A 25,775-nucleotide genomic window follows, 5' to 3' on the forward strand; every position below is an offset into this window, starting at 1 on the left:
GATAGGACAAGGAGTAATGAATCCAAATTGAAAGGGGAAATTTAGGCTGGATATTAGGAAGAAGTTCTTTACTGTGAGGGTGGTGAGGCACTGGAACAGGTTATCCAGAGAGGTTGTGGATGTCCCAGCCCTGGCTGGTGTTCAAGGTCAGGTTGAATAGGGCTCTGAGCAACCTGGGCTGGTGGGAGGTATGCCTGCACAGGGCAGCAGGTTTGGGACTAGATAATCTTCAAAGACCCCTTTCAACCCTTAGCATTCTATGATTTTGTGATTGGTTCTATGCAAAATTTGCCAGGTACTGCAATCAGGTAGGCGACATGGTCAAGATGGAGGGGCAGGTAGCATCTGGTAACATTTCATAAGACAAAAAGAAAAAAAAGAAGAGAAGAAGGAAATGTGATGTGCTTTAAGAAATGATTGAGACAAGATTTTGTACAAAGACAGGAGATGCAGAAAACAAGAGAAGACCTAGTGAATGAGAGAGGAACAGGAAAGATTTTAAACTGCCACTAACAAAGGTTTGGAAGACTAGCAGGCAATAATCACTGCTTTGGGTCAGTCTGTCAGTCTTGCTGTTTAGCTGCTCTTCCTGTGGCTGGTGAGTGCCTGCTGTTGGTATGGTGTCTGTAAGGTCCAGTCCTGAGGGTGGAATACTTTTGTCCTGCCTGTGTGCCCTGCAGCCTAGTCTGCCAAGAATACCAGAAAAATAAAAAATCTAAATCACAGAATCACAGACTGAGTTAGGCTGGAAGGGATCACAGTGGGTCATCTGCTCCAACCTCCTTGCTCAAGTGGGGCCATACCAGAGCACACAGAACAGGATTGTGTCCAGATGGTTCTCAAATATCTCCTGTGAAGGAGACTCCACATCTCTCTGGAGTGTGGAGAGAGAGAGATGTGGTCACCCCACAGTAAAGAAGTTCTTCCTCATACCCTAGTGGAACTTTCTGCAGGTCAGTTTGTGCCCATTGCCTCTTGTCCTATTGCTTGGCACCACCGAGATGAGCCTGGCTCCATCCTCTTGGGCACCTTTCCTTTAGATATTTATACACAAAGGGCAACGCCCGGCAAGCAGCAGCAAGAGCAAGCACCACCAGTACCGAGGACACATTACCCGGCACGCTGCTGTCTCCTGCCAGGGGATGTCACTGGGACAGCCTTTACCTGTGGTGATGGGGGGAGATGCAGAACCTGCTTTGGCAGCGATCCCTCACTTGGCGTGTGTTGGTGTATCCGTGTATGTGCGGCCGGCAGAGTTCTCAATCCCCCCCGGTCGGTGCCTGTGACAGAAAGCCACAGAAAGTCACAGAATGTGCTGAGATGGAAGGGGCCCAGCAGCATCATCGAGTGCAGCACCTGGCCCTGCGCAGGCCAACCTGAGGATCACACGCACAAGTGAACCTGCCAATAGCACTCGTGACAACTGAACAGGGGCTGGCTGGGACTGAAAGGGACTGACGGGGGTGTCTCCTCGCTGGGACTGGCTGGGACTGACGGGGGTGTCTCCTCGCCGCCCGCGGGGACTCCCAGCCGGTGCCGGTGCCGGGGCCGGAGCGCGCCCCGGGCTTGGGAGCAGCTCCGCTCCCGGGCCGCACACGCCGGGCGCTCGGCTCTTACGTCCCTGCTCACCGCCCATCCCGGGGCTCGTCCCGGCCTATCCCGGGCCCGTCCCGCCCATCCCGGGGCTCGTCCCACCCATCCCGGCCTACCCCAGCGGCCTATCCCGGCCTATCCTGGGGCCCGTCACGGCCTATCCTGGGCTCCTCCCGGCCTGTCCCGGGGCCCGTCCCTGCCCATCCTGCCCGCTGCCCAGCGCTCGCCATGGCCCTGCCCGACGTCCACAGGTGCCTCCAAGTGAGTGCGGCCCCTGCTCCCGGGCGCCCCGGCCCGGGAATGCCCGGCAGGGCGCGGGGGGCCCGGCTGGGCCGGGTTTGCCTTCGGCGCCGAGCTCAGGCTGAGAGCGCAGCGCGGGGCTCGGGGCTGGCCCAGGGCATCGCCTATACTCAGTACCCTGTAGGATAAAGCAATATACTTACATATATATGTGTGTATATGTGTATATACATGTGTACATACATATATATATATATATATATATATATATATATATACACACATATCAAATAGTTTTATATACGTTCATACATATATACACACATGCACACACACATATCCTAGATATATGTATACACTATAGTTATATATGTTATATATATATGTAACTATAAATACATAGTTACATGTATTATATATATGCATATATATAAAATATAGCTTATATATAGCTTATATATATATAGAGCTTTATATCTTATATATAATATATACACGTTAATTAATCTATTAATTAATATATATTGTTATATATATTATTTACATAATATATATTATTAATATATTATTAATGTGTATATCAATATATATACACATTAATTAACATATATACATATAGTTATATACACAAAATTATTCTAGTTATATATTGCCTCATATTACCATTATATATATATATATATATATATTTTATATATATATGACTTCATACTGTTGGGCAAGGTCCAGCAGACATGCGTGCAAGAAGTTCAGCCAGTGCGGCTGTCTTTTTGTCTCTGGTGAGGTTAAGTAAAAAATAAACACCATCTTAGTTGCAGAGCTGATGTTGGTAGTTTAGGACTATAACTTGGGTGCTTTGTCCCTCTGTGATTAATTTTAAATGCAAAACCAGTTCCCTACGTTCCTTAATGAATTATGAAGTTATATTAGACATGTTTAATAGATACCTGTTAAAGGACCTTTGTTGTAGTCAAATGTTCTTAAAATTTTGAACCCAGTTGTTTTTCCTGCCATTTTTCCTTTTAGATGCTTCTATGGTTTAGGAAAACTAGTAAAGTTTTTGGGGGAGAGTTTTAATTTGAAGTGTTATCAACTTAATTAACATTTGATTTGAAAATTTTCCTTGTTTTTTTGTTTTTGAATTCGCTTCCTTTTCAGCTCACTGAGGAAAATGAGCAGTTAGTCAAGAAGGTGAAAAAACTACACATAAAAAATAAGGAGCTAGAAAGGAATCTGGGTCAGATCCAAGAACAACTGCATCTGCAGCAGTTAATGCATGCCTGTGGCACAAGCAGAGAGTAAGGATTGTCAAACATTTCTCTTTTGCATCACAAGAAGTGCAGCATTTCAGGACATTTATTTGCATGTCCTTAAGATGAGCTAGGCTATATCTGGTATCTGTATTTTGAGGAGCCATCTGTGAAGAAGGTGTTGGGGTGAAAAATGCTGGGGGCCTTTAGAGAAACAAAGGAGCTGGGGCACCTTGTACAAAATTTATTGTAGTGAAAGAAACTGTTTTAATATCAAAAAGTAATACTTCTGCTTAGCCAGTACACTCTCTCTTGGAAACAAAAGAAAAAGATAGGTAAGATAAAGATAAGTTGAGTAAAATAAATGCTGTTTAAAAGATTTAGAACCTAAGGACCTGAAAAACTGTAGTGCCTCTGGTTTGGAGAGTGTCCTGCCAGGATTTATACACCGGTTCACAAAAATCTTCCAAGGCTTAAGTTTTGGTGCATTTATGATCCTGCCTGGAAACCTCTACCATAAAATCAATCTAAAAAGTAACTTGGCCTTTTTCAGTTGCTTTGTTTAATTAAGTTAAATTGGTGAAGTATGCTTTTATGAAGCTGTTGTGTTTGTTTCAATTAAGTGTTCAGGTTCAAACAGAAACACATTTATGGCATAAGGGTGGCGACAGCAAGGATCGGGTTCTAGAGACTGACAGCGTCAGGTGAGTTCTTGGAAGCTGCTTCTTCACAGAATTATTCTTCTCTGTAGTGTAGAAAATGTTCATGGTTAAGTCAGTTGATTTTTTTAAGCTGTTATGCAAGTGGCTTTCAGCCTTTGAAACAATGGGAAATCATTCACATTTTAAAAATAACTACAAAATCTTGGATTAAACTTGAAAAGAGCACCAAGCAAAGAGCAAAATGTATTTCTTTCTTAGGTAGTACATTGAGAGGAATTAAATGAGCTGGGAACCTCCTTCATGTGTTTGTGTGCAGACATATGATCTTTTTTGTAGATTATTTTAACCTAGAGCCTTTGTGGTTTCACTTCTATTTTGTGGAACCTTTCTCAGCTCATTTTATACTGCTCACTGTTTTGTGCATATAAAATTTATAGTCTGGTTTTGAGATGAGCTAGAGAAGCAGTTCTGCTTTTCAGTCTAATAACTTCAGAGTTGAGCCACTACTTACTGTAGTTTGCCAATAAGTGATAGAATTAAACTCTTGTAACTGCTTTTCTAATGCAAAAGGTACAATTTTGTCTTTAAGAAAAAATATACTGGACCATTTTAACAACTAGGCAAGCTACGTAAAATATTGCTCCATCCCTCTATGACTTGATCATAAAATTCTAGGCTGCTCACCCCTTCAAAGGCTGCTTTTTGTCCACTTACATAAATGTGGATCTTACACAGATCTCAGTTGCTCTTTGGCCAAGTGCCCTGTTTTTAGTGGTTTTAGGTGGCTGTAGAAGACCCTTTTTCTCTCTCTCTTTTTTTTTTTTCTTTTTTTTTTTTTTTAAATATATTTACAATGTGCTGGACTCTCTTTGCAAGCTGGGTAGCTACCTAGGAAGGCTGGGTGACTGGCTCTGGGCTCAAACTGAGTTCCTAGTTAGGTGCTCATGTAGAAGAAGTCCAAGTTAGTCTGTGAATTGAGTGCTGTACCTGCCTGTGTTATTTTGCATGTAGATAACTCGACCTAGCTTTTTTTCCAGCATCTCTTTGTGTGTTCTTTCACAAAGCTGTGCTGTGCTACAGTATTGCTCATCCTGCTTGTGCTGTGCCGTCATGACTTACTGTGAATGGCAGCTCTTACTGTAATTCCTAAAAAAAAATAGGAAAAATGTCTGCTCATGTCCATCGGCTAAATTGTGGGCCTTGTGTATGTTGGCTGAATGCTATGAAATGTGGTAAGAAAGTAGTACAGCAGAACTCTATGCAAAATAATATTTGAGGGAAAGGTAACAGCCCTAATCTGTTTATTTGACATTTATTTTACCCACTCATTTTCACATAGATTTCATTCACTCATATCCTCACACCCACACACTTGGAAGCAATGAGATGTTTTGTGCAACACAGAGAGCTGGGAACTGCCTCATGTGTCCTCATCATGGGTTCTTGATTGGTGCTGGACAAACTTTTAAAAATCCTTTAGGAGTGTCCTTTTGCTATTCCTGTTGTGCTAATGGGGAGAGGAATGCTGTATTTGACATGCTGCAAAGTCACTGCCAGCCTCCTGTTGCTGCTGTCTTCCCTCAAAGAGTGATTTGCACTGAGGTTTCATTGGAGTGTGGCCATGTATGCTGGACAAAAACAACGGGGTCCTCAGTCTGGTTGAGTAAAAAGGGTTCTTTGCCATCCATACAAACCATTCTTTTAACTTGCTTTGCTGTTATTTTCTGATGCTTTCTCTTTCTGTGTTGACAGTCACATTTCATTCACTGCCATCTTAAATATTTCTATTACGAATCTCTGCAGCACAGCTACAGGCCAAGTGATCTCTGTGGGGCACCTCTAATACTTTTACCATAAATGATGCCACATTTTTTTGTCTTTCATGTTTTACAGCAATTTATGCATTTCTCTTTTAGACTGCTTCAGATGTATAATGAGCTACAGAAACGTTATGTGAAAGAAGCCAAAACAAACAAGGAGCAAAGTGAAGCAATTAAATATCTCACTGTAAGTAGAATTTGTTGGAGTTGGTTTCTATCAGCCAAACATAAGCTTTTAGGGAGACTGAAAAGAAATTCTTAAATTTGTGAAAGGAGACCATGCTTTTGTTTTTATACTTAGTTTCTCATGACAGGGATACTGGAAGGTAGACTGTAGTTTCCTTTAAAAGTGAACTCTGTCACTGGTGTGTCTGTAGCAGAAAGCTGTCTTCCCTTCCCTTGCTTTTCTCTTTACTCATCCGCCTACCCCTCCTTCCAATTGTATATGCACCTTGTGACCTCTTTTTCACCAGCCCTGGTATTTTTCTGCATGTGTCATGAGCTGATTTTTCTCAGAAATTCAGCAGAAGGCAAACCAGATGAAGACAAAGTATGTTCTTTTGGATAGCAAGGTCCGTGACCCTGCTATGCAAAGAGTCTGGCATCATAACTGGAGCCAAGGTAGGGTTGTGTGGTCAGGAGCAGTTCTAGAAGCTTCAGGAGGGTATTGCCTCTTCAGGCATGGAGTGAGCATTGCAGCTGACCAGTCTAATTTCCTCATCTGTGCTTTGCTTTTTCTCCTTCCAGACATTTTGGGTGAATGTAGTTTTTAAATCAGCAATTTGAAAAGCTCTAGGTTTGCCTTTGGGTTATGTTTCCAGTTGTATTCAGTTGAACTGCATTTTTTCTATGCATTTAAAAAAGATTTTCTTGACAGATTAAAATTAATGAGCTAGAACATAGTCTTCAAGAGCAGAGGCAAAAAATTAAGCAACTGGAATGTAAAAAGGTTTCTTGGAAAACTAGTGCTGCTTCTGGAAAACGAAGTCAAACCCCAGAGGAAGGAATAACTTCTCACAGGGACATTTCTGCAGAGAAGGAAGCCTGTTGCAGTAGATATTTAGGTAATGGTACAGTTTATTCTGATGATGTTCCTTCCCATACGCCCAGCAGAGACAATGCATTTTATTTCTGATCTAGAGACCCCTCCAGGCTATTTCTCCTTCAACCAGCACTACCTAAAATATTTTTTTCATTTTTGAAGACCTGTCATGTAAAAATGGCATTTTGTAATCTAGGATTCCTCCTTGCATTTGTTTGTGATAAATGTTTGCTGTTTTCTCTTTTTCTGAAACTGATCCATTGTTGTAATCAGAGGTGGGGTTCGTGGCTGTATTTAGTGCTGGTATTTATTCTAGTAAGATGTGTCTGTGCAGATCTCTTAGTAATAATGTTTGCTGCACCAGCCTTTGGTTTTCAGACACTGAGACACAGAATAACCTGGTTTTAGCCTTAAAATGTTGGGCAAGCCTGGACAGAGCTGGTTTCAATATGTTCCTCCTTTCATAAGTAAATCCAGAATTTAAGGCGTGATCCTCTTCCACTTCAAAGCATAGAAAAGAGATGGATGAGATCATATAATGTAGGCATAATTTTCAGGAAATGTGCTATCAGTAAGGGCTGATGTGACCCTCTCATAAGCCAGGAAAAGATAATCAAGGCATATGATGTGTGTTTGTGGATTGTAAAATAATCTCACATCTAAGAATCCAGCAGATCAAGATTATCCAACTGGCTGATCCTGCCATCTTTCATATTACCTGGGAATATGCTGGGCCAGTTTTTAAGAATAAATCACTGTATGAAAAAGGTACTTTAAGAAGCTGAACTATAATTTTCTAGTATCACAAAAGGAGGCAGCTCTTTAGCTGTAATATGATTCATATGAGGGGGAGGTTGACTGTAATGGTTGAACTCTACATTTTTTCATTTGAATACAGAGCTATTGTTGAAGAAGATTAAAAAGCTGAAGAAAGAAAATAGAAAGTTATCTGCAGAAAAGAGAGCACTAAAAAATGAATTAGCTGGATTAGACAAGGTAATTTATTTTAAGACAAGCCTAACAGTAGGAGATTTTTGAAAAGCTAACTTTTCTGCCTGAGCTGAAACTTCTTTAAGCTGAACATATGTTGTTATCAAGTAAAATACATAAAAAACCGCAGTGTATAGCATTTTGAGAGAGATGGAAATTAATGACTCCTTGAAGCATTCATGTCCTAAAGGGCTGCTCAGCTAAGGAAGACTGTTTTCTCTTGAACTTAAACATGTCAAAGTTATGCCTCTGACAGGACTCCAAGTTTAGGGAGGGCAGGGGCTTTGATTTTTTTGTTAGCTCTATAGGTGTAAAAAGTGAAAATGTGAACATTTGGTAATTCTTAAAGTTATGTAACAAGATTATGAGATCTTACCTAACTATAGACGACTCAGTTTAATGTACTGACATAAGGTTTTATTTTCAGCAGCAAACTGTTTAAACTGATTTTTGCATGTTCCTTGTTCCTCAGGTCTTTTTGTTTTGTTGTGATTTTTTTTTGATTTTTTTTTTTTTTTAAGAATCTCTTTTCTTAGCTTGCACTCCTTTCTCCCCAACTAAATAACATTATGGTATTAATTGTAGGGGTAACAGTAAAAGAGGGTGATAGTTCATTGGATGTGTAACTTGCAGAACATTAAGCCAGGGTGAGTTCTAGATCCTGTCCTTGGGAATCAGGGACAATGAGTGGGTGAGAGCTTCATCTTGCAGGAGAGATACATAAACCTGAGGTTGTGGCTTTTTATCAGTGATCTCTTTTAAAGGTAGTTTTAAGGTGCTGTGTGTTATACGTATGCAGCTGTTCATTTAAAAAGTGCTGGAAGAATAGGGAAGAGAATGTCAAATATAGGTGGTTGTAGGTAGATACGGTAGCTAGAACATTCAAGGATTGGTGAAACAAAGTCTTGGGTGATTATACTCTTCTGTCCATATATTTCCCAACAATTTATGACTTACAAAGGATCAGAATGTCACATTATTCCCTTGTCATATTGCACTGCCATTTTGTAGCTGTCTGGTAAATCCATAATTTTCCTTTTTACAATGGGTCTTTCCTACTATTAGTCTGTATTCCAGCCTCTAACATAACTTGAACTCTGCTTGTGTGTTCAGGACATAAGTTATTAAATTATTACCTAAGGTTGTAGTTGATTGCTGTATCTCACCATAGCTGTGTTCGCATAACTCAGCCATACACTGGTGAAAATATAGAAAGTGTCTTTGAACATGGGAATTACTTAACTGCTGATTAGCTCTTACTGAGAATGTATTTGAAAAAAAATTTAAAGTGAATATTTTTGGGTTTTTCTAGGATTTTTTTGAAGAGGTAGAAGATCTAAAACATGCTGTACAGGAATCTGTGAAACTGAACAATGAGTATGAAAAATGCTTGAAACAAATAAGTGTAATATATGGACTTCCTTTTACAGCACATTTGTAACTACTGGGTAATTTAATGCCAGGTAGAGTTTCTACATATTTGTTATAATTACTGCAACATTTAAACCTCCCATTGCTTAAGTGGTACCGTAGTTTGATAATATAGATTCAGTAATGTGATCTCAATGTGACAAGTACTTGGAAATGTTGTATTTTGTGACCTTGATTTTTTTTTGGTTTTTTTGATATATATTTAAATAAGCTTTGATCTCCATAATTTCAACCAAGTTTCAAAGCCATCTCTTTCACACTTGCAGAATATATTCTGGTTGTGGGTGTTTATGGGAATAAAATAAAATAGTTTTATCTTGCAGAATTTCCCAATTTATCCTTTCTGTAAGCTACATAAAATCAAAGGATCAGTGTAGATTGGTCAGTGTGCGTGAATGTCAGTCCTAAGGATGTGCTAATGCAAACAGAAATTAATTCTATCATTAAATTATTGCAGAGGGGTTTCTTAAAAGAAAAATGTTAAATCACTGCTTGGAATTTTTTGTCAATCCAAATAATAAGTGAAAAATTGTGGATGAAGGAAAGATTTATTGTTCAGAATTGGAAAGTGTATTCAGAGCATTTTGCATCATCAAAAGAAGAATTCCTCAGAAGCTCTTTCTTGATTCAAGAGTGAGGTACTCAAAGAACTCTGGTATTTGAAGAGCTGAAAAGGAAAGTGGGAGTGCAGAAAGTCACAGTCCCCAAGGCAGAAATGTTGTGTTGCTTCAGGGAGGGTGAGCAGGAATGAAAAGAGACAACTCCCAGTTACATGTGTAGCTTGCAGAACCTTGGGAGATTTGTAATGGCATTCCATGAAACATGTTTGTAATGACATTCCACGGAAGTTTAACATAGTTACATTACAGAACTGTATTTTTCTGAAAGGTGTAGATCTCTACCTTTGTGACATTCTGGTGGTAGAGTTGAGTGAAAACTGCTTAGGGTAGAAAGACTTAGCTTGCTTATAAACTAATACATCTTCTTTAGCTTCATAAAAATGCATGGACACTCCTGAGGGATAGGACTAGGTGTAGGATTAAGACTCTCATGTCCCACTTGGTTTGTTAGGACAGTTTTATGCAGTTGTAGTTTAATAAAGAAATTTCCTTCAAAGCGTATGTGGTGTTCAAAGTTGCATATTCACTAAGTGATAGGGTAGAACTTGTGCCTGCTCTGGCTGTAGACCACTGTGTTCCCTTGTTTCTTTCTTCGCTCGTTGTGAATTAAAGCTGGATCGTGTTCTGAACAAGAGATGGGGAAGGGAAACAGAAGAGCAGCAGTGCAAATCTGTGTTGCCAGTAAACCTAATGGAAGAAAAGGAGGATAGCATGTATAACAGAAAATTATAAATGCAAAATTGTTTATAACATTTGCTAATGAGTAAGATAAACATGAATGCTGGAGAAGGAAGCAGTGCTAGTTACTGGAGTCTTTTCCCCCGCAGTGTTGTGCTGTAAAGTTACACTTTCAGCATATTTAAACTTTGGTCCCGTTGTTAAATGATTCAGTAATTATCTGGTCCACAGGCTGATTTTTAAATGCCGTGCAGAACAAGAAACTGAGGAATCCTTCAGTCTTTTCCCACAGCTAAGGTCTCCCAGCTCTGGTGAGGAAATCTGCTGTAACGGGAATCAGGAGCCGTGTGCGGGGTGCGGCGGCGACGCGCGGAGCCGCACAGCAGCGGGTGAGCCCCGCGGAGCTCGGCGGGGACGGGACGGGCGCGGAGGAGCGGCCCGGGGCTGGCAGGCGGCAGAGCGAGGGGCAGGGGTTCCTCTCAGCCAGTAGTAGGAGCTGTCTTTCGGCTCGATCTGCATCGCTGACTTTCTATGAGGTTGGGTTTTTTTTTTTTTTTTCTTTTTTCATTTCCCTTTCCGCTTTTCCTTTCACTATCAGGAACGCTGGCGGTGTAGGGTGCAGATGGGGCACCTCCGGCAAGTTCCACATCTGCGGCACAAGCCCCCAAACAGTAACAATTAGCGGCAGAAGCGCCGGAGGAGGAATGCATGTGAAAGTGACCAGCTCTGTGGCATTGATTGTGTCTGTTGCTGCTTGAGACTTTTGAAAATGGCAGTTTTGCTTTGAAGATATTTTTATATTCTACTGACTGCAGGTTTGGTTTGTTGGTGTGGATTTTTTTTTTTTTTTAACTTGACGGTATCAGTTTGCTCTTGAAGCTGTGATTTCAATTAATTAATTAATTTATTTATTTATTTTCTGGACATGGCTAATGCAAATTAAATAACTTACTGGCATTTTCTTGTTCAAATTAATTCCGTTTTTATTGGAAGAGGAGACTGTCTCAGACTACCAAAGTCTGCTTCCAAATATGCACTATTTCTTTATTTGCAGGATAAAGCCATATAAATTTGTGGATAATAACACTCTTTGGATAAGAGTTTGCCTTTTTGTCCTTGTTGCTGTGCCAGTTAGAAGATACCTCTGCTTTGATCTTTCCTCCTTGTGAGATGTACAAGAAAGGTGATGTTATTTTGTTTGCTAGTTAAAGTGCAGGCAAGATGAGTATTAAATAGGTTAATCAGTCTATGTCTGTAGTTCCACATACTGTGGAATTGTGACATTTGGCCAGTGGCTTTTTCCTGCTAAACCAAGTTAAGGTAGAACTGAATTCCAGGTAATTAAGTATTAGTCATGCTGCTGTTTGATAATGCTTATTAGAAATATTTCATGGTGCAGGCTAATGGTGCTTTGTCTCAAATAAGTACTTTGTAGTGCTGATAAGGGAAGCCTATGTTTGCAAATAAGTGGCTATTATCAAATAGAGGTTTTGGTTGGAAAAATAATATAATGATCATGTGTCAGTATTCACTTTCCATGAGACATAAATCAAATGAACTAGTTCATAGGACAGTGAAAGAATTTGATTTTGTTCTGTGTTGTGCATGTAACTGAGGCCGAGATTTTAGAAATAATTCACTCATTTTGTGTGGATTTGTAATTTTGTCCCAGTTTTCCTGATATGTGGAGTATAAATTTTCAAAGGTACCAAATATTCACAGCTGTAGTCAGATTTAGCTAATTCAGTCTTGGTCTGCTTATCACTTAATACTGTGTTCAGTAATTGCTCACATCTTGGATATTAGTCCTAAATTAGGATTTTTTTTCTATTGTAGAAAGCAAAATTGCAATCCCGTTGTTGGGTGGGGGACCACATTTTGTGTATTTCTCTGGAAGTTCTTCCTGAGCCTGTGAAGCAGCACCTCTATAGGTGCCCTGGAGTCTCTTTTACTGTGATCATGCTACACTGTTTACCTTTAAAGGGCAGGGCTTTCAGACCTGCAGTGCTCTTCAGACTGAAATCCTGAGACCTGGAAGCTGAGGGATTTCATTGGAGAGTAAGGGCTGGTGCCTCTGTTCTCTCAGCTGGGATACTTTCTTGTGGGCACTTACCCTGAAAAAGTGTTCTTGCTAAGGGCTGTGGAAGAAACAGAAAAAAACACTCGAGTTTCAAAAGGGTAAATTCTCTGTTTAGGTTACAAGGTATCCAAGGCAACAAAGCAGAAAATACAGTTATCTCACCAATTTGGGCTCATTAACTGTTTCTCTACAGCTGCAGTGAAGTTTCTTTTTTCTGAGACTTAGATGTTTCTTGTTTTCCTCTTGTCAGAAATGAAGCAGCATTATTACTTACCTGTGTGTCTGTGCCCGTGTTCCTGGAAACGTCCTGTAAACTTGTTCTGGGATAGTAAATTGCCCTTGGTTCTTGGGGATTACAATGAATCATATTAAAGGTGATAATGCTATTGATCTGGTGCAGTCATGTTCTGCACTTGTGCCAGATGTCCTCTGAGAGTTGTTTAGCCCGGAGAAAAGGAGGCTGAAATTAGCCTGTACTACTTGAAATTAGGCTGTAGCCAGGGGGGTGTTGGTCTGTTCTCTCAAATAAGTGATGGGACAAGAGGAAGTGGCCACAAGTTTGCCAGTGGAGGTTTAGACTGGATACTAGGAAAAATTTCTTCACTGGAAGGGTAGTCCTGTATTGGACCAGGCTGCCCAGGGAAGTGGAGGAGTCACAATTCCTGCAGATATCTAAAAGATGTATGGATGTGGCACCTAGGGACATGGTTTAGTGGTGGACTTGGCAGTGCTGGGCTAAGGCTTGGACTCAGTCTTGAAGTTCTTTTCCAACCTCAGTGGCTCTATATAGATCCTAATGGATTTCTTTTCTTTGTTGCAGCTGCTGTTCAAGCTGAGCTCTGTCTTTACCTACATCTGACCCTCACTCATAGTGTTTTCACTGTGACATTCTTAAAAAAGCATCATGCACCAAGATCCTGGCTGGCTGTAATCTGCTTTCCTTGGTGCTGGTGGGAGTGAGTGCAGCTCTGTGCTCAGCTGACCATCTGTGTGCCTGGAGGAGAACTTGGTTCTTTAGGTCACTTACATATTCCCAAGCCTTTCAGGGTGACAAGAAGCTAACACTGTAGGCCTTGCATGGTAGCTTTCCGCAGAGAATGCTGACTCAATGAATATTTTATTTTGTATTTTATCCACAGGAGTTTTGTGCTGACAAAAAGCCCAAGGTGATCCTTTGAGTAGCCCAAGCTATTTTCATCTGAGAGAGGAAAACTTGAGCCATTGTCTTATGCTGGTACTGCAATGCTGAGTTCTAGCTCGACTGCTGTGAAAAATCTCCCTCTGAAGAGGAGGCTCTGTTTTCTGCTGAAACTTTTGTGCTTTGTCAGCTCAGTGTTAATATTTTGTGAATTTTTAATTTACTATGTGGTGATACTTCAATGCCGATGGCCAAATGTGAAAGGTGGAGCTCACATGACTGAAAAAGAGACTTCAGCTTCAGTCCTAAAGGCTATAATTTTAGCTGATACACACCTACTTGGTGAAATCAAAGGACATTGGCTGGATAAGCTAAGAAGGTAACTATTATTTTTTTTTTAATAATCTCTAGCCAGTTTTAGAGTTTTTGGTAGTAGCTAAAGGGATAATAATTCACTGTTCTATAAAACAGCAATTCATTAGAAGTGTAATGAAAAAATAAATAAGCTGGTATTACTTCTGGCATGTCTTGGTCCTGATTGTATCACAATACCCACCAGGTAAGATGCACCTACTGTTCTTACACCTGATTTCTAAGTATTTAATTTAGATTTCATAATATATTTTCATATTTCAGTGTGTAAGAGCCAGTTTCCCATTCCTGTTGCCAGGCTGTGTCTCTGTATTCAGAGCTGAGTATCCAGAGGTAAGGCTGTGATAACTGGTTCTGGATTTACCTTTTAGGGAATGGCAAATGGAGAGATCTTTCCAAACTGCCTTATGGTTACTGCAGCCAGATATTGTTTTTATTCTGGGAGATGTTTTTGATGAAGGAAAATGGAGCTCACCTCAGGTAGGACATCATCAGCTGTCTTGTTTCAATAAATGAGGATTTCTTGAAGGAAATGGAAGCAGATTAGGTATGCAAGGCTTTGTTTAATAGTGCTACAGTTGGCCTGTTGGTAGAAGTTTCTAGTTTTTCAGACAGGAGTTGAAATATTGTGATTCTCCCTCATTTTTGGAAGTACCTTGACAGTTTTGTGCCTCCTATAAAACTTTAAAAATGTAAATATCTGATTTTGTTCTTCTGTGTTATATGCTTGTGATGGGCTGACCCTGGCTGGATGCCCAGTGCCCAACAAAGCTGCCCTGGCTGGAGAGGGGAGAGAAAATACAAATAGACCTGCCTCGTTTACTGACCTTGGTGTCTGCAGGGCTCTTCCTCTCACAAATGCTCACTCCTCTCTCTGACTGCAGTTGCAGAGTTCCCTTTTTTGCCACCTTCCTAAACCTGTTATCCCAGAGGCACTATCAGCCTTGGCCAGCGGTGGGTCCATCTTGGAGCTGACTGGCATTGGCTACGTAGGACACAGGGAAGGCTCCCACAGAATCCACCCCTGCAGCCCCTCAAGTACCAAAACCTTGCCTTGCAAACCCACTACAAAGCCTCTGATGCACTAATTTCTTCTGGCTTTTTCCTGCAGGCCTGGGCAGATGATGTCAGGAGGTTCTGGAAAATGTTCAGGCATTCAGCTTTTACAGAGCTGGTGGTCATCGCTGGGAATCATGACATCGGATTTCATTACGAGTGAGTCTTGTCAGTGACAGGAGTACTCAAGTGCCAAGAATGAAATGTCAGCATGCCCACAGTAACTGGTGCTGGGTCTGAGGGACCTGCTTTGTGGTTATATGGAAACTTTTTGATCATGATCAAATTAGAAAGGGTTGTAATTTAGAGTAAGGCCTGTGCACAAAACAGGTTTATGCTTCTCTGGCCATATGAGGGTTGTTCAGAGCTGATCCTTCTGCACTGGCATGGAATTCTTGAAGCTGCTTTTCCTTGCATTGGGTCTCCTTCTTAGAAAGGCACCTGAGCGTATTTCCACTCCTGTTAGCACAGGAGAGTGTAAGTGCCCTCACTCTGCGGGTGCTTGTACTGATGGGAGGGGCTGGAGGACACAAGAGGTGTCAGACCATCCCTGTGAGTTTCCTGAATGATCGTGTGAGCTGGATAATGGAGCAGTAAGCTGCATGAATGGTCAGCAAACTGTAAGCAACTGTGTCAGCTGAGTTCTGATGGCAGTTTCTTACCTTAGTTGTATTTTTGCTCTGTGACACAGAATGACTACTTACAAAGTAAATAGATTTGAAAAGGTTTTCAACTTTACTTCAGGAAAGCTGATAACTCGGAAAGGAATAAAGTGAGTATATTTATTTTTTTCTAATGAAATAGTATGGGAATGCTTCACTTAAGGCCTTTTTTTTTTTAATATCTACCTTATGATGTATTAAACCCCAAACACTTTGTACAAATCTGTAGTTTGATATGGACAGGAAGCTGTACTTAGAGCTATATAAAGTGTAACAATTTCCTTTTAAATGGAAAAGTACTGTAGAGTCAGAATCCATTTCTCTGGTCTGCCTTTATACTTCCTTGCAGCTGGTAATGAGCCATGGCTGTAAACATAGCAGGATAAAAAACCATGAACCAACCCCCTCTGTGTTTACAAATTAGGAGTTTCATTAATTTTAATAACTTCTTTAGTCTGCAGAATTTAACCCTTGTTTGAGGAATTCGGAAACACAGCAGTTGTGTGTCTGCAGTTTTTCCACAAGGTGGGGTAATAATACTCGAGCTGGTTTTGGCTTAGGGCAGACCTCGCTCGGCGCAGTTTGTTCTCACAGCTGTGTCCCCGTGCCTGCACGTGGCTGCTGTGTGCTCTGCTACCTCCAGACACCGTGCAGGAACCCCAAGAGGGAACGCACTACTGGGTTTGTGGAAAGGTGTTGATGTCTCAGATTCAACATGGGAAGGGAATGAAGTCTCAGATTCAACATGGGATTCAATGGGAAGGGAAAGCCCATTGCCACTCCGTGTTTGGCACGTGTGCCCTTGGGTTGTACTCACTTGTGGAAATGTGAGATTCAAAACCTACAGGTTTACACCGGTTCCCTTAATTAAGCAAACATATAAATGTTTAATTAAAAATTCTGAACAGGTGTGGAAATGATTGTGTCTATTTTAGGAAGATCTCTGATGCTGGGTCCTCAAGATATGTATTTCAACTGTTAAAAAAGTAATTACTAAGGAACATTTCCATGTCTCCTTTGATAAAACAGCACAGCAGAATTCTTTTATGCAGTTGCAGATTGCATGTCTGGTATCCATTAACTGCAGTGACCTGTGCTATTAATACTCCTAAAAGAAATACTCCTAAATAAACTGTTTTACAACAAATCTGTGGTATAAAAGCAGCTGAATGCTAAAAGAGAATTAATTTTTGTTTTACTATTGACAAGTATCTCTTAAGTGAAGGAATTCAGATTCTTTTTGTCTATTAAACAGACTGAATTAAACTGGGGATGTATCTCAAGCTGACTGTGTGACTAAATGGGTGTGAATCTTGTGGCAGAACTTAAGCTGATTTGAATGTACAGGGAAACCTTCTATTAAGAATAAAATCTTGTTTTGTGTGGCAGAGACTGCAAAGTACAAAACGGAGCTTGTTCAGGGCAGTCACTCAAATGCAGTGCTGTTCTGCTTTCTAGTTGTTCTGAAGAAATTCAGTGTCTCCAATTCTGTCTCTGAGATCTAAACTGTGTGGGGAGAGAAGCAAGTTCTCCTTTCCCTCAGAATTTAGTTTAGTGATGAACTTCTAACATTCCACTAGAATACAACTTAAGTGTCTATTAAAATATAAAAAAAATCTTTAGTGTAAGCATGAAGCATAAGGTACGCTGTGCAACCTAATTAACAACTGTATAAAGGAGCCAACCAGGCAGAGATATGGCTGTGGTACAGATACTCAGAGGAGGATTTGTAACACATGATTTCAGGAGCTGTTACATTCTGCTGCTTTGTTGAGCTGTGTCCAACTTGGGAACACTTGCAGTTTATCAAATGAAGTTTATCCGACACTTGTACCTGAACAACAAATGCCTTCCTGTCCTCCCCACTTCTTTTTGCCCACCCCCTGGTATTTTCCAGCTTTGTTCTAGTGAACAGTGTAGCCATGGAGGGTGATGGCTGTGCTGTCTGCCGTACCTCAGAGGCAAAACTTGTGGCACTTTCTCACAAACTGAATTGCTCCCAGCAGGTAAGAGATTATTAAAATCAGATTACAGCCACCGACTCCTCTGCCACAATGGGAATGCTGATACTGTAGCATAGCCAGGATACAACCAGACTCTCCCGAAAAAATCTGCTCCAATTCATAGTGCAACTTGTTAGCAAGTCTTTCTCTGGTTCATATCCCTCTTAACCATGTTTACTTAACTATTAACAGTGTTGCTTAGCACTAATGGTGTCAGCTTCCTTGTCAGTGCTGCCAACAGAGTGTCATTTCCTGTTTGGAGCAATGGTAGAAGTTCTGTAACCCTTCCTTTGACTTCAGATACATAATCCTGCATTTTATTCTGTTTTATAGCCTTCAAGCATATTCTTTTAGTTTCCCGATTCTGCTACAATCCTTTCCTTGTACCCTAGTAGTGTTTTAATTGTATTTTAAAATCATACCAAATTACTTCTTGTATTTCCTTCCTCTTCCCTTTTTCATAGGCTGACTGGATGCACAGTAGGCAGCATGACTGACTGGGCAGGCAGTTAATCAGGAAACCAGCTCCCAGTGCAAAAATTGCCAGACTATCTCCCTTGGGCTGCCCTCAAACTCCTTTGTCTTGTTGGTGCAGAGGTCCTGCTGCTGCTTTCTGCAGTTGATGAAGCTCAAAACTACACACTCAAGCAGCATAGAATCTGAAAAATACAAAGGCTAAAACTTAAGGCCTCACAGTCAGAAAGAGCACAGCTGTATTTACAGCATGTACAGAATGGGGAGTTTCACCAGTCCACAGTAAAACTCCTGGGAGTTCATACAGTGGGTAGTATTACCTGAGCTAAACTGCCTAATAAAAAACCAAATTCAACAACAACCCCACCTTTCCTAACCACTTAAAACCTAGACTTTGCTTAATTACCTTCATCCCTTCTATATGGCTTGATTTTGTTCACAGAAACCAAGTCATTCCAACAAAAGATGCAGTGATGTGGAAAAGCTTCCAGTTTCAGAACCCATCCTTTTACAGGTGTGTTAGAGGTGGGGTGAGGCAACATATCGAAATGTTGTTTTTGTGGATTTATTACTGTTCCAGAAAGGCTGGATCATTAACAACTAATCCTTGCTTTTAATTTCTCCCAGCATTACCCTCTGTATCGGAAAAGTGATGCTGAATGCACTGGAGAAGATTCTGCTCCTCCAGAGGAGAAAAACATCCCCTTTAAAGAAAAGTATGATGTACTGTCTCAAGAGGCATCACAAAAGGTTTGATTTCTTGGGAACTTGAGTGGCAGGGGGTGGGTGAGAGAGGGACATGACTATAGATATAAATGGATTAAAAAATTGTGGTAAGGCTTTTGGCTGAGACAAACAGAGCACAGCTGCTCCTGTCTAATGAGGCCTGGGAGAGGATGCTTGTTAGAGCTGTTCCCCTGAGGATCCTCACCATCATGGCCTTGGTCCTGCCAGGTTTCCCAGGTACAGCTCCTAAGTCTTGGCACTCTTAAATCTGCTGTGCTGCCATTGCCTCCACTTCAGCATTCTGTACTTTCTGTACTGTGTAAATTACTGATATACCTGGTATGAAGCCACAGTTTCCCAACACATTGAAAGCATAATTTCTGCTGAATTAGTAACTACAAGAAAATTTAAAGTATTCCCCAAAAACCTAATGGCCATTGTTTCTTTCCTTCTGCATACACATCTTCACTCAAAGATTGTCATTACAAATTTTCCTTAGACAAGAAAATAGCATTGCTTTACTAAACTCAAAGTTTTTCTCTTTGTGATATCCACAGCCCACAGCATGCTGTTGCCTTTGTTCTTTTGAGCTGTTTGAAAAAAAAAAAAAAAGCCCAGTACTTGGGATCAGGGCTAAATGGGTGTGACTGATATTGCAATACCAACAGATTTCTTACTGCAAAACAGAAGTTAATAGAAAAAACTTTGTAAGAATATGAGAATTGCCATAATGTTCACAGGAAAAAAAAGGGGGTTTTAAGTTCAATTTCTTTTTAGCTGTGACTTAATTTTTGTGCTTTGCTATTTTGTGTTCTAGCTGCTATGGTGGTTTCAGCCCCGTTTGATTCTCAGTGGGCACACTCATAGTGCTTGTGAAGTGCTGCACGCAGGGAAAATTCCAGAAATCAGTGTCCCGTCATTCAGTTGGAGGAATAGAAACAACCCTAGTTTCATCATGGTAAGTTTTAATTTTTTTTTTTATTTTTGTCAGATAACTTTCATAGATAAATCAACATGGCAGTCAGCTATATTTTAAAACTGATTCTACCTGTAAAAACGAAAAATAATAAAAAAAAAAAAACTGCCTACCCACCCAACCCACTCAGTACACTGCATCCACTTTATAAAGTACATCTGTGGGAGCCACATGTTCTGTGTGGTACAAAGCAATGCTGCTAAAGACCTAATTCGTATCTGGGTACATTTTCTTAGAAAGAGGGTGCACTGTAAACTATTGACTTGTAAAAATAATCAGTATTGTGCACTGAACAGTAGAAAGACCAGTTTGGCTTGGCTGATTTACCAACTATGAAAACAAGACTGTATCCACCTCAAACCCTTTTGCATGGTGATCATGGTTTTCAAACATGTACATTAATGCAGTGAAAGTGTGACGTGCCCACAGTCTGCCTCCTCATTGCCAGTTCACATTTTATACAGTGTGTTGGTTATACTTGTGCAGGCAGTTCCAGTGCTCAGTATATCCTTAGAGGTAAATCAATTAGTTCCCCAGTTCAAAAATAAACCAGAACTCTTAGAAACTTGGAGTAAGAAGCAAAACCTACAATCTGTTTACAGAATAGTCTGTGACTTGGAGGGGGAAATCTTTTATGTATGTTTTACTGCTGTTGAGTTTAGGCTGCTTAATACACAGATAACCCCATATGTTTAAATTAATTTTATGCAACTGTAAATATTTGTTGTTGAAAGTAGTTCTGTTTGTTTCATAGTCCTGAGAGTAGCTGCCTTCAAACTGCACACACACAAGATGCCAGACAGCGCATCTTCACTGCAAAACAAGAGGTTGGCTAATTAAAGTGGCATCCTCTTCACTACTGTTTTAACTCCTCAGCCTCAATCTGCTGTAAACTTTAATTTAAACTGCAAAGTCAAACCAAAACTCAACAAAATTCTTTGTTGCTGAAGTTCCTATTCCTAATTTGGATTAGCCAACGTGTGTTTTTGCAGCATGTACTGGGTAAGGAGGAAGGCTTGGCGGGAAGGAAGGGGCTCATTCACAAAACCCAACTTTAGCCTGGAAAGGCTCCTTTCAGGTGGATTTGCAGCAGCTAAAGTTAGGCTTCTCTTGAAGGCAAGTCAGATGAGGAGCCCAGCTCTTTGTTTATGCGAGACGGGAAGATTGGCCTCTGGGCTGTTGGCCTGGTGACTATTCCAGTTAGTGCCCAGCACCACAAGGTATGGACTCTTCAGCCCCCTGGAGAAGGCACTGGTACTAGGAAACTGGCCCCAACCCTTATCACCCAACACAGGGATTTAGAAATTGGAGATCTGACAGCTGTGGTGTTCACTCCAGATTCAGAACCCACTGTAACACAGCAAGGTGACAGTCTTAATTTCTTTTCCAGGGCAGCATAACAACAACTGAATTCTCCCTCCAAAAATGCTTCCTTCCATTTGAGAGCAGAGTCTTCACTATCTACTGTGCAGCAGGTGCTCTGCTTGTGATCCTGGTACTAGCTCATGTTCAGCTTCTCACTCCACCATTTTATTTTGCTCAGCGTTTAATCAGTAAGCATAAAGCAGTATGAAGAGCCAGACATCTGCATTCAGTCACTGAAATACCAAAGCTGAGAACAGTCAAACATCAGACTATATTCATGCCAGCAAATGACCTAATTTGATTGCTAGTCTGAAGGCAGGTTGCATTTACACATACCATAGAAGTCCTATACAGCTGATATGACTACTACAGGATAAATAATTAACTGAAATGAACGTTTCATGCTGTACAAAAATACTGTATTCGACAATCAAATGAGTCCTTTTCCTGCTATAATTTTTGTATCAAATATGTATATTAAAAGTGTAACTGTACATTATGTAAATCCTATAGCCTCATCACTTGTCTGCACTTGTGTCTTACCCTGGTGGAGGCTGAATCTTGCAAACTGGAAATGTTTCTCTTATTGCTGCATGGCCCTTCACATGTCATACTTGTGTTTGTTAGGGTCAGGCAGAATCTGGATGCATCAGCACTGAGAGATGTGGATTTCTGTGACCTTTTAGAGTGTGTAAAGGACTGTCATGTGTAAGGGACTGTGGTCTGGGACAAGAAGTCTTCTGGTTCCTGATACAGTAAATTGTTAGCTGACTATAATTTGCAGTTATCCATCTACCAGACAACACAGGGAAGAAGCTCGAGGACCCAGTTTGCTGATACACACTTGAAAATTGCTTAAAAAAAATTAGGGTGACACCTCAAGCTGCTGCTTTCAAAAAGATATGCTATGATGAGCTTAAAAAATGAGGGCCCTATTGCATCCCAGAGATCTGTGTGGTGAGGGGCCCTCCAGTTGCCAATCTCCTGGAAGAAGGAAGGTCAAATACAGCTGCAGTAACATTATCCTATGCCTCAGCCCTCAGTCTACAGCCAGGGATAGGAATGCACCTTATTTTACATTCCACAAGTTCTGTTGACTTCTGTGTAGTGTTACATTTTGAACTGCAGTGCTCCTCTTTGGGGAGGCAGAGGCCACCAGCTGTGCCACAAAGATAAAATCTGAGCTCAGCATATCCAGTGTGTGGGGGAAGGTGGGACAAACCTTCTGCTGCTCCCCACCCACCCCAGAAAAAACAGAGGGACTACGTCACACCAGGACCAGTTTTCCTGCTGATGTTGCTGCAGAGGCTGGGAGCTCTAACCTGAGCTCCTGGGCTGGGGCTAGTTAAAAAAAAAAGAAAAAGTACTATCTTTTTTTATTCAGTTACTTTCTTTGGCATGAGAAGTAAGAGAATTCTGTTTACTGTTAGCTTATTCCAACCAGCCTTTCACTTTTTGGGAAATATAACTAAATTGAACGTAGAGATTTCTGGGAAGAGAAAATGGTCTGCTATGCTTTCTAAAATGAGGTTGTTTTATATTCAGCTGGAAACAAGTTCTCAATTGGACTGCAATCTGATTTTAAAAAGATGACTGACTGGAGTTTATAAATAATAACAATACAGTAAAAAGTTAATAAAACCTGCTGATTTATATGCCAGTGTGGGGACTGTGTTAGCTCTTCATCTCTCCCTAAATTTAAAATGAAGTGGGGGGAATGGTCCAAAGTGTGGTAAAACATTCTATAAAGTAATGTAGTCTAACACTTCTCTAGGTTTCTGTTATTGCAACTGTAATTTTAGACATTTGTACAGGTTATCTTGGACACAGGAAAAGTATATAGTCACAGACATAAAACACCTATGTATAAAATATAAAGCAGTGTTATAGTTACTAAAAAGGACATGCCTTATTGCTACAGCAATTCTTGCTTTTTATATATTGTACTGTACCACAACTTGTTTTGAGAATGTCATTTGCATAAATTATTCAAGTTTGAGAAATATTCACACATTTTGATTCTACAATAGTTAAAATAAAATAATTTTCTAATGTGTCTCTTTATTAAAAGAGAAATAAAAATGTCATCTTGTAATTCTCTTAGGCCAGACACAAGGGTTTTTACACCTTTTTTTTTTCTTATCTTCTTTCTTGCTATTTACTTGCACAATGAAAGCCGCTGTTGGTACAAAGATTGAAGAGCTCTATATAATGGTGCTTTACACATTCACAATCGGTCTGTGCAATTGTGAAGTTCTATGAATGACCAAAGAATTACCAAACATATTTTCTAAATATAAAGGACAAAAGAAAAAAAGAAAAAAAAAAGGAAAAGAAAAAAGAAAAATAAAATAAATCCTCGTTTCCCATTAAAACAACACCAGGTTGCAATTTGGACACTTGAATGAATTCCAATGTTTTAAAGCTGAGACTTCAAAAGAGAAAGGCATGTTTGCTGCAACATCCGGTGACTGTAATACCTTACTTGGAAAGGTAAGTGGTTAATTTGCATAATTTATAATTTTTATACTAAAGAGCATTTTTATATAAACCAGAAAAAAACCCCTAAACTCTACAGATAAAGTTCTTACCTCCAGTCACTGCTGCAGGTAAGGTTGACATCAAGCTGTACAGCGCAATCAAAAACATACTTACATCTTAGCTCATTTTACAGGTACAGCCATAATCAAGGCACAAAGATCTTCTACAAGTATTTTTCTTCAATAAAGTTGTACAAAATAATATTACATTTTACAGTCTGTACAATATAATAAACCAGCAGTAAAACAAAAAAATATATATAGGGAGAGGACTATTGTCCAAGAATGATCGGAACTAAAAGGATCATTTGTGGACAGCACAAATAACGTAAGTGAGGGTGGTAAATTTTCTGCCTAGATGCAACAGGCTGAAAAGTAGCTGTAATTCAAATGCCTGAGGTGTGCAGAGACACTTAGCTCCAAAACCCCAGAAAAATTGCTTTGTCTTCACTGTTCCTCTCATTATCTACTCTACTTCCTGTGCCAGTATCGGCTTAAAAGAGGAGGTCACTTTATCAGTTGACCTGCAACTCAGAAATGCTAAAAACTGTGACAGAGTAATAAATATTGTGGTGCTGCTACATTGTGTGTCTACTTCCTCAACAGTATTTAATAACCTGATACAAAGTGCATTAATCTTTTTTTCACCCATCAAGTACTCTTCAATGTCATGTTAAAAAGGAAACCCACACAGAGGGATAGTATGACTTCAGTGTCATCCAGATGACATACCGGTCTGAACTGAGGTTAACCCACTGGAAAAAATTTAGCAGGTCACTTTCAGTTTTAAAAAAACAAAAACCTAAGGGAACAGAGGTAGCCAAAGGGCTTAGTGGAATGACGAAGAAGTGGCATGTCAAAATAAAGCACAAAAATAGTCCCAAAAAGCATGAAGGGAAAATAACCCAAACTTGCTTCAAATCAGCTTTAAGGTTAAACAATTAAAAGTAAACAAAGTGAAGAGACTGACATTTCTATAGTATATTCTTCCACCCTGTGTGGGGTAGTATCAAGAGAAAGAGTAAGAAGCAAAGAATTTAAAACCACAGGTTCCACGGTGATCCCCCTCACAAGAGTTCGTACTGGCGGAGGTGCATCCTCTGAATGATGTCTCGACAGTCGTTGAACACTCTGCGGATGTTTTCTGTGTCCACTGCACATGTGAAGTGCGGGTAGCAGTAATGCCGGCCGTCTCCACTTGCTGTACTTATCCTCTGTGGAACAGGGAGGCAAAAATAAAAAGGATCAGGTGCCATACCGTGAGAAGTTTCACATCTCAGCAGTCTACAGATTTGCAGGGAACCAAGAACCCTGGGAAATCAGTATATAGATCACTAAAAAAAGTAAACAAAAAGAAGGGAGGGCTGTGGTCTAGTTAGTCTGGATGACAAATTTGAAATGAAGATTACAAAACATTATGGATACTGGGGTCAGCACAAGAGTCCTTTGTGGGAGCCATGGATGCCATCCTTAGCTGCACAGGCTGTCGCCATTTGTGCATCACTGTGCAAGCCAAATCTGTGCTGCTGACAGCTGTGCAGCCTGCCATGCAGCTGCCCCAGGAATTGTTTTCTTTTTTTGGTGCCATCATGTGGCAAATTCTTGAACTCTTTTTTTAAATCTGCAGCACAAAACCGAAACACTCTCAGCTGTAGAACCAGCAGTGGCAGAGAACAGCATTCTACTGCTTCTGCTTCTTGAAGTGTGTGGGCCACTCAAGTTACCTTCACTTAGAACACCTATTAAGCCAGCTGAAGGCTTGGTATCATCACTGCACCCAAAATTTGGTGGAATTATAACCAGAGTGGCTGGGTTCACTTAGAGTAATAAAGCATGCACAAACCCAGTAAACATCAGACCAAGTGGAATTACATTTTCTCAAGGCTTCTGCACAACTTTTTAGGTTCTAACTTAAATCTCTAGGATCACTTTGCCCATGGTTATCTTATCAAAATTCCCCAAGAGCTTAAAACACATACTAAAAAAAAAATCCTAATTTTTGTTCTGTATTAGTGTAGGACTGACAAATATAAATCCATTCTAGATGATGATCTTGC

At 40.4% G+C, this 25,775-nt stretch overlaps 3 protein-coding genes across 9 annotated transcripts in view; 2 read left to right on the plus strand and 1 right to left on the minus strand.

Moving 5' to 3' along the window:
• Window positions 1–317: 317 nt before the first annotated feature.
• Window positions 318–9,353, plus strand: LOC121469266 (uncharacterized). Its single transcript, XM_072924298.1, has 8 exons — window positions 318–338; window positions 1,041–1,237; window positions 1,432–1,854; window positions 3,707–3,787; window positions 5,662–5,752; window positions 6,443–6,629; window positions 7,506–7,603; window positions 8,910–9,353. Exons 1-8 carry the CDS (start codon window positions 318–320, stop codon window positions 9,036–9,038), a joined length of 1,227 nt encoding a protein of 408 aa, XP_072780399.1. The 3' UTR covers window positions 9,039–9,353.
• A 1,234-nt stretch (window positions 9,354–10,587) lies between these two features.
• Window positions 10,588–21,683, plus strand: MPPE1 (metallophosphoesterase 1). 5 transcript variants are annotated; one of them, XM_072924489.1, is made up of 10 exons: window positions 10,588–10,862; window positions 13,546–13,923; window positions 14,288–14,396; window positions 15,028–15,131; window positions 15,664–15,744; window positions 17,532–17,640; window positions 18,554–18,625; window positions 18,739–18,861; window positions 19,655–19,795; window positions 21,204–21,683. In XM_072924489.1, exons 2-10 carry the CDS (start codon window positions 13,649–13,651, stop codon window positions 21,384–21,386), a joined length of 1,197 nt encoding a protein of 398 aa, XP_072780590.1. In that variant the 5' UTR covers window positions 10,588–10,862; window positions 13,546–13,648; the 3' UTR covers window positions 21,387–21,683. The 5 variants fall into 5 exon arrangements, with proteins under 5 accessions (XP_072780590.1, XP_072780591.1, XP_030121817.1 ...); XM_072924490.1 differs by lacking the exon at window positions 10,588–10,862 and adding an exon at window positions 10,897–11,154; XM_030265957.4 differs by lacking the exon at window positions 10,588–10,862 and adding an exon at window positions 10,897–11,141.
• Window positions 19,797–25,775, minus strand: part of GNAL (G protein subunit alpha L) — a 182,329-nt gene continuing 176,350 nt past the window's right edge. For all 3 annotated transcript variants that reach the window (XM_030265954.4, XM_002189478.7, XM_072924488.1), the window contains exon 12: window positions 19,797–24,932. In XM_030265954.4, the coding sequence (XP_030121814.1) occupies window positions 24,786–24,932 (147 nt within the window). In that variant the 3' untranslated portion in view covers window positions 19,797–24,785. The remainder of the gene's footprint in view (window positions 24,933–25,775) is intronic.

The sequence above is a fragment of the Taeniopygia guttata genome, chromosome 2, assembly GCF_048771995.1.
Source record: "Taeniopygia guttata chromosome 2, bTaeGut7.mat, whole genome shotgun sequence".
Classification (NCBI taxonomy): Eukaryota; Metazoa; Chordata; class Aves; order Passeriformes; family Estrildidae; genus Taeniopygia; species Taeniopygia guttata.

Coding starts and splice junctions, on each gene's coding strand:
- LOC121469266 (XM_072924298.1), top strand. CDS start 318: ATGGTCAAGATGGAGGGGCAG. Junction 339..1,040: donor TGGTCAAGATGGAGGGGCAG/GTAGCATCTGGT, acceptor CCTTTCCTTTAG/ATATTTATACACAAAGGGCA. Junction 5,753..6,442: donor AAGCAATTAAATATCTCACT/GTAAGTAGAATT, acceptor TTTTCTTGACAG/ATTAAAATTAATGAGCTAGA.
- MPPE1 (XM_072924489.1), top strand. CDS start 13,649: ATGCTGAGTTCTAGCTCGACTGCTGTGAAAAATCTCCCTCTGAAGAGG. Junction 15,745..17,531: donor ATAACTCGGAAAGGAATAAA/GTGAGTATATTT, acceptor GGTATTTTCCAG/CTTTGTTCTAGTGAACAGTG. Junction 18,626..18,738: donor CAGAACCCATCCTTTTACAG/GTGTGTTAGAGG, acceptor AATTTCTCCCAG/CATTACCCTCTGTATCGGAA.